Genomic DNA, 12245 nt, shown 5'->3' on the forward strand with positions numbered 1-12245 from the left:
TAATCACTAAGGAACGACTACAATGGAGACTAAAAGAAAAATTTAGGCATATGTGGGGATAGGGGATGGTGAGAGTCACAAAAGAAACCAGTGTCTACCCTCTCCCATTCCTCCCCTACCTGAGGCTTATAGTCCAGCTGCAGGGGGCATCACACACACACACACACACACACACACACCACACGCGCGCGCGCGCGCGCACAGCCCCCGCCATTCCTCACCCCAGCTCCCTCTCTGGCTCAGCCCCCCACAACCCATTGGTCTCCAGGCAACGGCACAAAGGGAAAGTGGAGAGAAGGGCCTGGAAGGCCGAGGCAGAGCTAGCTGTAACCCAATCCAACCCCAGTACTTTGGGGATGGGGGGGGCCAGACTGTCAGTGAAGGCGACCTGGTGAGGAGGGATGAAAGAAAGGACAGAGGCTAGGAACTAGGCTCAAACTAGAATAGTCCTGGTCAGTCTGGGAGTTACTAAGGTAAGATAAGTATCAGGGACCCCAGAGAAAACTGAGAGGCACAGATAAAGGTACAGGAAACCCCAAGGGAGGCATGAAGGGTCGCCAAGAGACAGGAGAAAAGGGAAAGATGAGATGCCCACACTGAAATTAAAAGGCACAGAAATGGAAAGGGGGCATGAAGCTCTTTGAATTGAAAATGGCTGAGGTGTCAGGAACCCAGGAAGGAGGGCAAGAAAAGAAATGGGCCATGCCCATACAGAACTAGAATCCTATTTTAGCCCTGGAGCTGAGCAGGATGGCAGAGGGAGCCAGGACCAGACCTTAGCAGAAGCAGAGTGGGAGGCCCACAGGGGACAGCTTGACGTTCCTCCCACTTGGCCTCCAGTATGGCTTCCTGCAGAACTCTAACTCCCTCTGGTGGTTAGCTCTCCCATGTGCAGACCCTATCTGTGGGACGCAACGTTGCATCCAAGCCACTAGGAAGGGATTTGTCCTGCTCAGTGGTACCTAGAATGAGTATCTCAACGCTGAGGCCCCATAAGAGTTAACGAGTTATAGCTAAGGAGTCATATGTCTCTAGCTACATATTGGAACCCTACTATTAGTCTGACCCAGCCAGGGGTCTGTTAAGCACTTTCGTCCCTGAATTTTCAGTTTATTGGAGGACTCTGTTTCCTTAGGTCCTTCTCTATACTACCCCCAGAACCATTCTTCCTTCCCATTTCCCCATCTTGCAGTGAGTAACGGCCATGAAGTCCTGTTCCATTCGAGAACCAGCCAGGGTTTTGTTGGCAGAGGTCCAGTACAGGAGCTGCTCCAGTCCACAAGCCTTTGGATATGAAAACACCTTAGGCCGGGCGCGGTGGCTCAAGCCTGTAATCCCAGCACTTTGGGAGGCCGAGACGGGCGGATCACGAGGTCAGGAGATCAAGACCATCCTGGCTAACACGGTGAAACCCCGTCTCTACTAAAAAATACAAAAAATTAGCCGGGCGAGGTGGCAGGCGCCTGTAGTCCCAGCTACTCGGGAGGCTGAGGCAGGAGAATGGCGTAAACCCGGGAGGCGGAGCTTGCAGTGAGCTGAGATCCGGCCACTGCACTCCAGCCTGGGCGGCAGAGCGAGACTCCGTCTCAAAAAAAAAAAAAAAAAAAAAAAAAGAAAACACCTTAGACCCCCTTTCCCCCAAAATGCACATACACACACACAATATTTTATGCTTTTAGGGGCTCTTGAACCCCTTAGTTCACCCGGGTCTGGGAGCCAAGCCTGCTGCTAAGAAAGCAGGGGCCACATGCACCCCACCTAGCCAGAATGGGGTAGGCAGTGCCATCATGTTGGCCATATTTGTTCAGTCTGTCTTCCTCTTTTTGTGCCCTCCCCAGTTCTGCTGTCCAGTTTCACCAGCTTCCAGGTGCTCCATCTTCTCTCCCCTCATATGGACTAGAGTAAGACTCCTCAGACACAACAGTACACTGATTCAGACTTTAATGGTGGTGCTCATTTCAGTGCCACAGAGGTGGTGGCAACCGTGGAACATGGCATGGGGAGTGAGAGATTGCTCTGGTGCAGCTGGAGGAAGAACAGGGAACCTAGGGTTGGGGAGAGATGTGTAGAGGAAAACTCCCCCAGGCACACAGCCTCCGCTCTGGACCAACGCAGGCTTCAGTGACTACACACAAAGGAACTGATGTCAAGGCTCTTTCTATGACCCTTCCCATTCTAGCAAGATCTCCTACCCCAGTCATCTTGGGATCTATAGCCACATGAAATACAGACACATTGTTCCCTCAAGTCAGGCCAGTTTTAGGCCATTGAGTTATGGGGAAATGATTAATGGGATGAATGAAAAGCAAATAAAATTAAATAAATAAATACACTAAAGCCTTATTAGCCAGGCATGATCACACGCCCAGCACTCCCCTCCACCCCAGCACTATGCACAGTTCATGGCTCATATGCAAAGTGGAAAACGCAGGGGACAAAAGCAAAGCACAAGTGACACATGGTCCCTCTCTAACACCTCAGCACACCCACCCTGACACTCCCGTGACAGACGCTGATCATTCTTCCACAGACCCCCTTTTATAATAATCCTCATTCACATTTCTAGTTTTTGAGGGAAGAGAGAAAGAGAAAGGAAGAAGTGGAAAGTGCGGAGCCCCAGTGAGTAGGGCCCAGAAAGGAGGGTGAGCAGAGACAGCAAGAGCTCAGGTAAGCCAAGGAGCAGCCGGAGCAGGTCAATCAGGGAAGTTCTGGAAACCCTGGGACTCAGGGGATCTCAGAGGGTGAACTATCACAGATCAGGACAGCAAGGTTCCAGGAGGATGAGACAGAGGTTCCACGTCTCCAGGCAAGCAGAGGAATCACAGCACACTGGGATTACGGAAGTTATGTCCGGCAAATCGAGCTTCATCCCCCAGCTCTTCCTCAATTCTGAGAGACATGAACCACAAAGGAAGTGGTCAGGGATGCAGAAGGATCCTGCTTCTCTCTCTAGGGGGTCCCCCAGACTCCAGCCACCCCCATACCACCTGCTTTTGTGTCCTGCCCCAAGGCTGAGCATTCCCTGGCTTTCCCATGTGATCTCTGGGATCTGTCAATCAGCCATCAATAAACCCAGGAAGCAAAAACCAATATTATCTGGAAATGGACTGTTTGTTATCCAGGCCCTGGGTGCTAGAGCTGGTCCGGCAGGCAAATGGGGCCTTTAGCCCTCTGGGCCAGGGGGTCCCACCCCAGGGACCCTCACCTCATGAGCTGGTTGTACTTAGCCAGACGTTCAGAACGGCACGGGGCACCAGTCTTGATCTGAAACATTTCAAAGGATTTGCAGCTCAGTGGCTGCCCTCTCACCCCTGAAAAGAAACTTCTGCTCTCCTGAAACTCCCCTGACACCCTCAAACACCTGGAAGGAGAGACCAGGTGGGTGAGCTAGAAATACCAGTCCCACAGAGAGTTATCTTCACTCACCAGGCTGCCTCACTCACCTGGCCTGTGCACAGCCCCACCACCAGGTCAGCAATGAATGTGTCCTCCGTTTCTCCTGAGCGATGACTCACCATGACCCCCCAGCCATTCTCCTGGGCCAGCTTGCACCTGTATCCACACACAGCACTGATTCTCCAGCCCTCACGCTGGGCACTCTCTTCCCAGCCCCAACCTTGGTCTATGTCAGGAAACATCTAGGGGAAAGTTATCTGGGAAGGGAGCAGAGAATCAGGGGTGGAGGGGCAGAGGTGAGAGAACTGTGATGATGATTCCAGGTTCCCTGCTCTCTTTGGCATCCCTGGGTGGAATTAGGCTGGAGCACTTGCAAGAGGAGTCTTATAGAAACGAGGACCACACAGGAGAGGGCCCGAAGTCACTCACGCTTGGATGGCTTCAGTGACCGAGCCGATCTGGTTGACCTTGAGCAGCAGACAGTTGCAGGCCTTTTCTTCCACTGCCCGCTCAATACGTTTTGGGTTGGTCACTGTCAGGTCATCACCCACAATCTGGATCCCTACATTGGCTGTGAACTTGGACCAGGCAGCCCAGTCATCCTGGTCAAACGGGTCCTCAATGGAGACCACTGCAGAGAGAGCATGGGGGATGGGGGGTGTTCATCTTCCCTGGGCCTCTACATCAGGCAGGAACATGCCCCTTAATTCCCTGAAACGGACAGGCCCTCGGTTAACTATACCTGTTCATCCTTGCTAAGACAAATCCCCCCAGTGTAAGCCTGCCCTGATTCTTAACCTTTTTTTTTTTTTTGAGACAGAGTCTCACTCTGTCATCCAGGCTGGAGTGCAGTGACACAATCTCAGCTCACTGCAACCTCCACCTCCCCAAATTAAGTGATCCTGCCACCTCAGCCTCCTGAGTAGCAGGGACTATAGGCATGTGGCACCACACTCAGCTAATTTTTAAAATTTTTGTAGAGATGAGGTCTCACTGTATTGCCAAGCTGGTCTCGAACTCCTGGATTCAAGCGATCCTTCTGCCTCGGATTCCCAAAGTGATGAGATTACAGGCATAAGCCACCATGCCTGGCTCCTGATTCTTATTTCATAAAACCTTACATGGAGAGGCCAGGTATAGTGGCTTATGCCTGTAATCCCAGCACTTTGGGATACTGAGGTGAACGGATCATTTGAGGACAGGAGTTCCCTGGCCAACAGAGTGAAACTCTGTCTCTACTAAAAATACAAAAATTAGCCGGGCATAGTGGCACATGCCTGTAATCCCAGCTACTGGGGAGGCTAAGGCACGAGAATCACTTGAACCTGGGAGGCAGAGATCGCACCCCTGCATGCCAGCCTGGGCGACAGAGCAAGGCTCTGTCTCAAAAAAAAAAAAAAAAAAACAGCCGGGCGCAGTGGTTCAAGCCTGTAATCCCAGCACTTTGGGAGGCCGAGACGGGCGGATCACAAGGTCAGGAGATCAAGACCATCATGGCTAACACGGTGAAACCCCGTCTCTACCAAAAATACAAAAAAAATTAGCTGGTCGCAGTGGCAGGCGCCTGTAGTCCCAGCTACACAGGAGGCTGAGGCAGGAGAATGGCATGAACCCGGGAGGCGGAGCTTGCAGTGAGTGGAGATCACACCACTGCACTCCAGCCTGGGCGACAGAGTGAGACTCCATCTCAAAAACAAAACCAAACAAACAAACAAAACAGGCCAGGTGCACTGACTCACGCCTGTAATCCCAGCACTTTGGAAGGCCGAAGCAAGTGGATCACCTGAGGTTGGGAGTTTGAGACCCACCTGGCAAACATGACGAAACCACATCTTTACTAACATACAAAAATTAGCCAGGCATGGTGGTGCGCGCCTGTAATCCCAGCTACTTGGGAGGCTAAGAGAATCATGCAGTGAGCAGAGATCTCGCTCTACTTCCATGGGCTGGGCACAGTGGCTCATGCCTGTTATCCCAGCACTTTGGGAGGCCAAGGCATGTGGATCACTTGAGCCCAGGAGGTCGAGACCAGCCATGAACAATATGGCTAAACCCTGTCTCTACAAAAAAAAAAAAAAACTAATTAAAAGCAAACCTGCCGGGTGTGGTGGCTCACGCCTGTAATCCCAGCACTTTGGGAGGCCAAGGCAGGCGGATCACCTGAGTCAGGAGTTGGAAACCAGTCTGACCAACATGGAGAGACCTCTGTCTCTACTAAAACTACAAAATTAGCCAGGCATGGTGGCACATGCCTGTAATCCCAGCTATTCCGGAGGCTGAGGCAGAAGAATCACTTGAATCCAGGAGGTGGAGGTTGTGGTGAGCCGAGATGGCGCCATTGCACTCCAGTCTGGGCAAGAAGAGTGAAACCCCATCTCAAAAAAACAAAAAACAACAAACAAACAAACAACAACAACAAAAATCCAAAAAACAAAAAAATCTTCCAGTAACAAGGGTTCACAACCTAACTTTGCATTTTCCTGTTCTCACTCCCAGGAAGCCCTTCCTCATTGCTAATCCAAATCCTTAATTCTGCAATTATGTTTATTTTCTTTCACTCTGTTTCAGGAAGATGGAGACCAACTGCCTCCTTCCTGGGGTAAAGGCCCTGGGCAGAATTGCAGAAGCTAATTCAGTCCCCTTCAGCCTTCTTTCTACTCACACATCAGTCCCAGCTCCATTCAGCATCCACAATGTCATCAATCAAAGATACTGAAATGTTCTAGCTCTCTGCTAGATCCAGTCAGCCTCTCACCATCCCTGGTTCCTTCCAGAGCCTTCCCCCTGACCCCAGTAATTTTCAGAACCCATGACTTTAATCAGGATCTGAGGCAGATAGAACAGATTAGTCACGGGTACCTGCACTTTTACACTACATACAAAGCCCAGTCTTTGCAGGTGGCTCCTGCACCCTCTCCCTGGCTCTCAGGCTCTTCTTAGGACACCTCCACTTGGTGCCTGAGTCAGCACCCCATAAGGTCCAGAGTTGCTGGGACACTGCCTGCCCCCAGACCTCCCCCTCACACCGCTTCCTCTCACCAGGATAGTCCCTGACAAAGTCCTGGTAGAGTGTCCCCAGCTGGTCCCCAGTGATGTATCGGGAAGGATCAGCGGGAGACTTGAAGTCCAAGTCGTATTTGCCATCACGATGGAACTCTGAGGCAGCAACATCCATGCCAATGACGATCTTTTCTGTATAGCCAGCCTTATCGATGGCTTCCTTCACCAGCTCCAAGGCTGGGGACAGAATACAGTGAGATTATAGTACAAGCAAGAGGGATGGGCGAGGAGGAGGCAAAGAAAAGACATTCAGAGCAGAGGTGGAGGACTGTTCCTGAGGGAAGTGTGGTGGGGCTGCTCTTGGGGTTATCCCCAGGTCTGGGAGGAGAGGCCATCTCCTAGGAACACAGAGGAGTGGAATTCTGCTAATAATACCTATTATCTTTTCATTGGCAGCACGTCACCTAAGCATTTCATATATATTTCGTTTAAACCTCACACTACTATGAGCTAGATTCTGTTATTATTTCCAGAGAGAAGTAAGAAAGATCACCCGCAGTAACTTCACAAGTCAGGGTTCAAATACATCCAGGTAATTTGGCCCCAGAATCTTAACTCTTAACCACTACCTATATTGTTTCCATTCCCTATACAGTTTCTCCTAAGGCACAGAAAAATTAGGGATTCTAGAGGCCTAGGAGGTTGGGATGGGGACAGGACAGAGTTTGAACGGATGGGATGAATCTAACAGGTCACCTAGACCATCTCCCAGTATTCCCAAGGGCTCCAGTGACAACTTTTTTATTTTATTTATTTATTTTTTTTGAGACGGAGTCTCGCTCTGTTACCCAGGCTGGAGTGCAGTGACACAATCTCGGCTCACCACAACCTCCGCCTCCCAGGTACAAGCCATCCTCCTGCCGCAGCCCCGCTAGTAGCTGGGATTACAGGCACGTGCCACCATGCCCGGCTAATTTTTGTATTTTTAGTAGAGACAGGGTTTCACCATGTTGGCCAGGCTGCTCTCAAACTCCTGACCTCAAGTGATCCACCCGCCTCAGCCTCTCAAAGTGCTGGGATTACAGGCATGAGCCACCGCGCATGGCTCTCCAGTGACAGCTTAACAGATGCTAACACATCCGGCTAGGTAGGTAAAAGACTGGCCCCCTAGGTCTGCATGTGAATTTGGCAGGCCCTCCGCAATCCACTCTAAGAACTGGTACCTTTTGGAGTTTGCAGAGTCCGAGGACCCTCCACACCTACTGAGGACTTGGTGAAGTGTGTGGCCCTTTCTGATGTCCTGCAGTAGGGTAAGACTTAGAGCTGGCAGTGGGGCTCTTGGCCTCACCTTCACTGTTCTCCAGGATATTGGGGGCAAAGCCACCTTCATCCCCCACATTGGTGGCATCCTTGCCATATTTGTCCTTGATGACTCCCTTGAGTGTATGGTAGACCTCTGCACCCAGTCGCATGGCATCCCGAAAGCTCTCAGCTCCCACTGGGAGGATCATGAACTCCTGCATGGCCAGCTTGTTCCCAGCATGCGAGCCACCATTGATCACGTTGAAGGCCTGGGAAGCCGCAGAAAGACAGAAGGGTCAAAGAGCCCCTCCCTGCCCGCCCCAGGAGTCTTAACTCAAAATCCCAAACTTCCCCCAGCTTCCCGGACTAAGTCTCACGTCCCCATCCTTCCTCTTTACCTCCCCCAATTCACTTTCCTCCTCCCATCATTCCTCATGAGTTGCATGCCCCCTCCCCCACCCGCCCCTGGGAGAGTCACAGGCACGGCTCAGCGCTCACCGGCACAGGCAAGATGAGGTCTGAGTTCCCGGCCAGCTGAGCAATGTGGCGATATAGGGGCAGTTCCCGCTCAGCTGCCCCTGCCTTACACACAGCCAGAGACACACCCAGGATGGCATTGGCCCCAAACTTGGCTGGAAGATTATAGAGGAAGGTGCTGAGCACAGTATCCCCTTCTCCTTCTAGCTCCTGCCTCCATCTGTAGTCTCCAAAAGGAGCCAGTAAAGGAGACCCCTCCTCCCTCCCTACCCCTGCCCCAGCAACACCTCATCCATGCTCTCCTGAAAACAGCAGGGAGAGGAACGGGTGGGGAGGAGGAGACTGGAAGCAGCAGAGAGCCGCACCTCTTTCTAAATATCCCTGAGACCACAGACTCTCTCAGGCCAACCCCCTCCTATATATGCTACAAAGAAGGTCTTCCTTCTGCCTAATGTCGGTCCCTTCCTCTGCAGCTAAACTAATCTCCCCTTGCTCTGGCTTTGGGAGGAGGAGGAGGCCCCTGACAGTCATTCCTGAGGAAGCCATTATAGCACTGGCCCTTCAGCTCTCTCTCTGCTCCACGCCTCCCACCCTGATGCTTCCCCACTTTCTCCCAGCCCCGGCTCACATTTGTTCTCAGTCCCATCCAACTCCAGCATCAGGTTGTCCAGTTTCTCTTGCTCCACCACAGAGAGACCCTGAGGGCAGAGCCTCCATCACCCAGGGCCAGGCTGGAGGCTGAGCCCTAAGGCAGAGGGTCCCCTCATTCACACCCAAGCTCACATTTGGCCAGGGCCCAACCAGGTCCCTGTGACAGGGGCCTGCCTGGATTAGGGGACCTGAACCCCCATGGGACCAGGGGCAGTAAGGAATCTGTTCCCCACCCTTCCCCCTTGTGACCGTGATTCCTAAAAGTGGGCATTCTTTCTCCCCTTCCTCCTGCCCTGCTCCAGGATTCCTTCCAGAACTCTGGCCCTGCTATCCCCAGCAAAGAGCGGGCCTCACTGAGCTGATGAGGACTGGCGCGATGGTGGAGTTGATGTGGTCCACTGCCTTCAGGACACCTGGGGAAAGGAAGAGGCTGGACTGGGTCAGGCCAGGAGGGGCCGGAAGGGACAATGGGAGGAGAGGAAGGCATGCTACAGGAGGACTGGGGACTGGTGTGAGGTAGGGGCATAAGGCTGAGGTTGGGGAGAGTCTGGAAAAGAGAAAGGACCTCACCTTTGCCTAAGTAACGCTGTTTGTCTCCATCTCTGAGCTCCAGGGCCTCATAGATGCCGGTAGAGGCTCCACTGGGCACTGCAGCCCTGAAAAGACCTAAAGGAGGAACATGGAATGAGAGGGAGTGAAGAGAACGCAGGGGCCAGGGAGTCCTTCAGCCTTCTGGCTCTAAACTGCCTGCTTACCACATCTAGCTCTCTCCCCACACTGCTCCCCAACATCTCCCCCACCCCCTGCCACACACACTGAGGGAGATGCACAAGAAGTGGCCTCCTCATCCACCCATCTGAGGCCCCACATGCACAAATGGGAGCCCGCAAAAAGGAAATTGCTCGCAGCACACGTCTGCACACATGCAGGTGCACAGGAAGACACACAGAGGCAGGGCATGCCTCACACGCTCAACTCGAACACAGACCCACCTACCCTGGCTCCCTGGACAAGGAGGATCCAACCTTCACAACCCAGGCTTGTGAGCCTGGCCCAGCACCCCATCCCCCTGGATATCAAAAAAGGCCTCCGAACCCCTGGCCAAACCCAGCCTGGCGGTGGAAGAGCTAGGGCTGTAGGAAGGCCCATGCCACGCCCATTACCTTTGGCAGTATAGAGATCCACCTCCACTGTGGGGTTCCCGCGGGAGTCCAGGATCTCACGGGCCCAGATCTTTTCTATGGACATGATGGCTGGGATCTCCTCGGGTGGAAGGGAAGGAAGGAGAAAGATAAGAGGCTTAGAGGGGTGGAGCCTGAGATCAATGGGCGGGGCAGGAGGCTGGGAGGGATGGGAAAGAGGTTACTGCAGTGGGGTTGGGGGTGGGTAGGGAGGTGCTGGCTGCAGTCTAGGGCTGTAGAAGGGATTCCCCCTCCCCCTTGGGAAGAGGAGAAGGTCAATGCAGTGAGGAAGGGGAGGTCACTGCAGTGGGGGGCGGGGTACGATCAAATGATGAGATGGGAGAACACTGCAGTGAGGAGGGGAGGGGCACGACAGTGGTTCCCGCGCCTCTTTGCAGCTTGGCCAGCCGGTGGGGTTCCCCCAGATCTCCTCAGAGCGGAATGGCTGCCAGGCTTGCATTTCTCCTGGGAGCCACGAAGAGGATGGGTTGCCTGGCCCTCTCTTCCAGAGCCCCCATCCCTCCCCAACTTAACACCCCAGCTGCCTCAACTCTGCCCCTTCCCCAAGGTCCCCCACTCTCTCCCAAACGTGACTCCCTCCTCTTCCCGCGAAAGGCGCACGCAGTAGAGGTGTCGGGGGAGAGGGTCCTGAGAAAGGCCCTGCAGTCCCTGGGGGTTGCAGCGGGAAGTGAAGAGGATAAGAGCCGATGGGGAGACCAGCTGGGCCTGTCCTCCTCCCTGCGCCCCGACAAATCCCCACTTCTTCCATCCCTCCCCCGTGCAGCTGAGGGGAGGAAGCGCGAACGGAGAGGGGCGCCGTGGAGAAGAGCAGAAGAGAGGGTAGTCCAAGGGAAGTCTGGCGGGGGGAGCGGTGAGGAAGGGTGAGAGAAGACATTTCCCCAAATGCAAACCAAAAGGGACGCGCCAGGATAAAAATGCACCGCCCGGAGAGACTCCCAACTTAGAAACAAATGGACAGAACCGTAGGTGAGGGTGAGCACCGGGAGAGAGGCAGGCAAGGGTGGAGAGGCGCAGTTAGAGACAGGCGAGGAGAGGGCCAGAAAGCTAGGGCAGCGGGCGGGGAAGGCCAGAGAGGGAGGGCACCCTGGCCGCGGGCGGCCGAGCAGGTGCGTAGCTGCACCGGGCCAGAGATGCGGAGAGGTGCGCAGCCGCACCAGCTAAAAGGGGCAGGGGCGCCGCGGCGAGGGGAGGGGCCGCAGGGGCTCGGGGTCCGGCGGGGGCTTCACCTCTGGACTGCAGACTCAGCCAGTGGTAGTGGCAGTGGCGGTGGCGACGGCGGCGCGGAGAGAGCGGGAGTGGCAGCGGCGGCGGCGGCTGCAGCTCCCGGGCGGCGGGCGGAGGAGGCGCCTATAGGGCCGAGCGGGCGCATGTGACCCGGAGCCCCCGATGAGTCAGGAGCTGCCGGCGGAGGCGCACGTACTAGCGCGGGTGGGGGACCGACGCGGGTGGAGTGGGGGAGGGGGGAGGATGGGGGAAGGGTGGGGGCACCCACGACCTGGCCCCCCCGCGCACACAAGTGCTCATACCCACGGCCCAACCCACTCGAAAGTAACAGGCAGAGCCGCACCCCTGTAGCCCGGATACGAAGGCCCACACTGCCAGTGAAGCTCAAGACAGCCTCAATGTCTCACAAACCCAGTCAGACACAGGAGCATCACACTGTCTCTTTATTGGAAATCCGAACACCACAGCCGCCTCCGCAAGTCTCTCCAACCACTCCTACCAGCACCCCGCGGCCCACGCGGGCTTGGCTCCCACCCACACCTGCCCCAGGACGGCCCCGGGCAGCGCTCAGGCCTAGGCACCCCACTCTGCACCCCACACTGCCCAGAGGACCCGCACAGAGCGGATCCTGGGCCTCAGGTTGTGATGAATTTCCAGCTTTGGGGCAAAAAGAGGCATCCTCTGTCCTCACCCTAGGGGGTATGAATGTGGTGGGACCCCCCGGAGTCTGATCAGGTCTGAAGGCCAGCGTTTTTGATCTCCTGGAGGTAGAAAACAGAAGTAAATAGGGACCGGGCGCTGTGCCTCACGCCTGTAATCCCAGCACTTTGGGAGGCTGAGGCGGGCACATCACGAGGTCAGGAGATCGAGACCATCCTGGCTATCGTGGTGAAACCCTGTTTCTACTAAAAATACAAAAATTAGCCAGGCCTGGTGGCATGCGCCTGTAGTCCCAGCTACTCGGGAAGCTGAGGCAGAATTGCTTGAACCCGG

The 12245-nt window shown here is 54.6% G+C and overlaps 1 protein-coding gene across 2 annotated transcripts; it reads right to left on the reverse strand.

The window, feature by feature from the left end:
* Positions 1 to 1924: 1924 nt before the first annotated feature.
* Positions 1925 to 12241, reverse strand: ENO2 (enolase 2). Of its 2 annotated transcripts, none has more exons than XM_033222995.1 (12): positions 11255 to 12241; positions 9990 to 10086; positions 9397 to 9492; positions 9181 to 9239; positions 8804 to 8873; positions 8197 to 8330; positions 7745 to 7967; positions 6436 to 6633; positions 3826 to 4027; positions 3444 to 3552; positions 3206 to 3264; positions 1925 to 2889 (listed from the first exon to the last, which is right to left on the reverse strand). In XM_033222995.1, exons 2-12 carry the CDS (start codon positions 10072 to 10074, stop codon positions 2820 to 2822), a joined length of 1305 nt encoding a protein of 434 aa, XP_033078886.1. In that variant the 5' UTR covers positions 10075 to 10086; positions 11255 to 12241; the 3' UTR covers positions 1925 to 2819. The 2 variants fall into 2 exon arrangements, with proteins under 2 accessions (XP_033078886.1, XP_033078887.1); XM_033222996.1 differs by having other exon boundaries at positions 9990 to 10089; positions 11255 to 11583.
* Between the last annotated feature and the right edge of the window lie 4 nt (positions 12242 to 12245).

Source organism: Trachypithecus francoisi, unplaced genomic scaffold (assembly GCF_009764315.1).
Source record: "Trachypithecus francoisi isolate TF-2019V2 unplaced genomic scaffold, Tfra_2.0 Lachesis_group11, whole genome shotgun sequence".
Taxonomy (NCBI): domain Eukaryota; kingdom Metazoa; phylum Chordata; class Mammalia; order Primates; family Cercopithecidae; genus Trachypithecus; species Trachypithecus francoisi.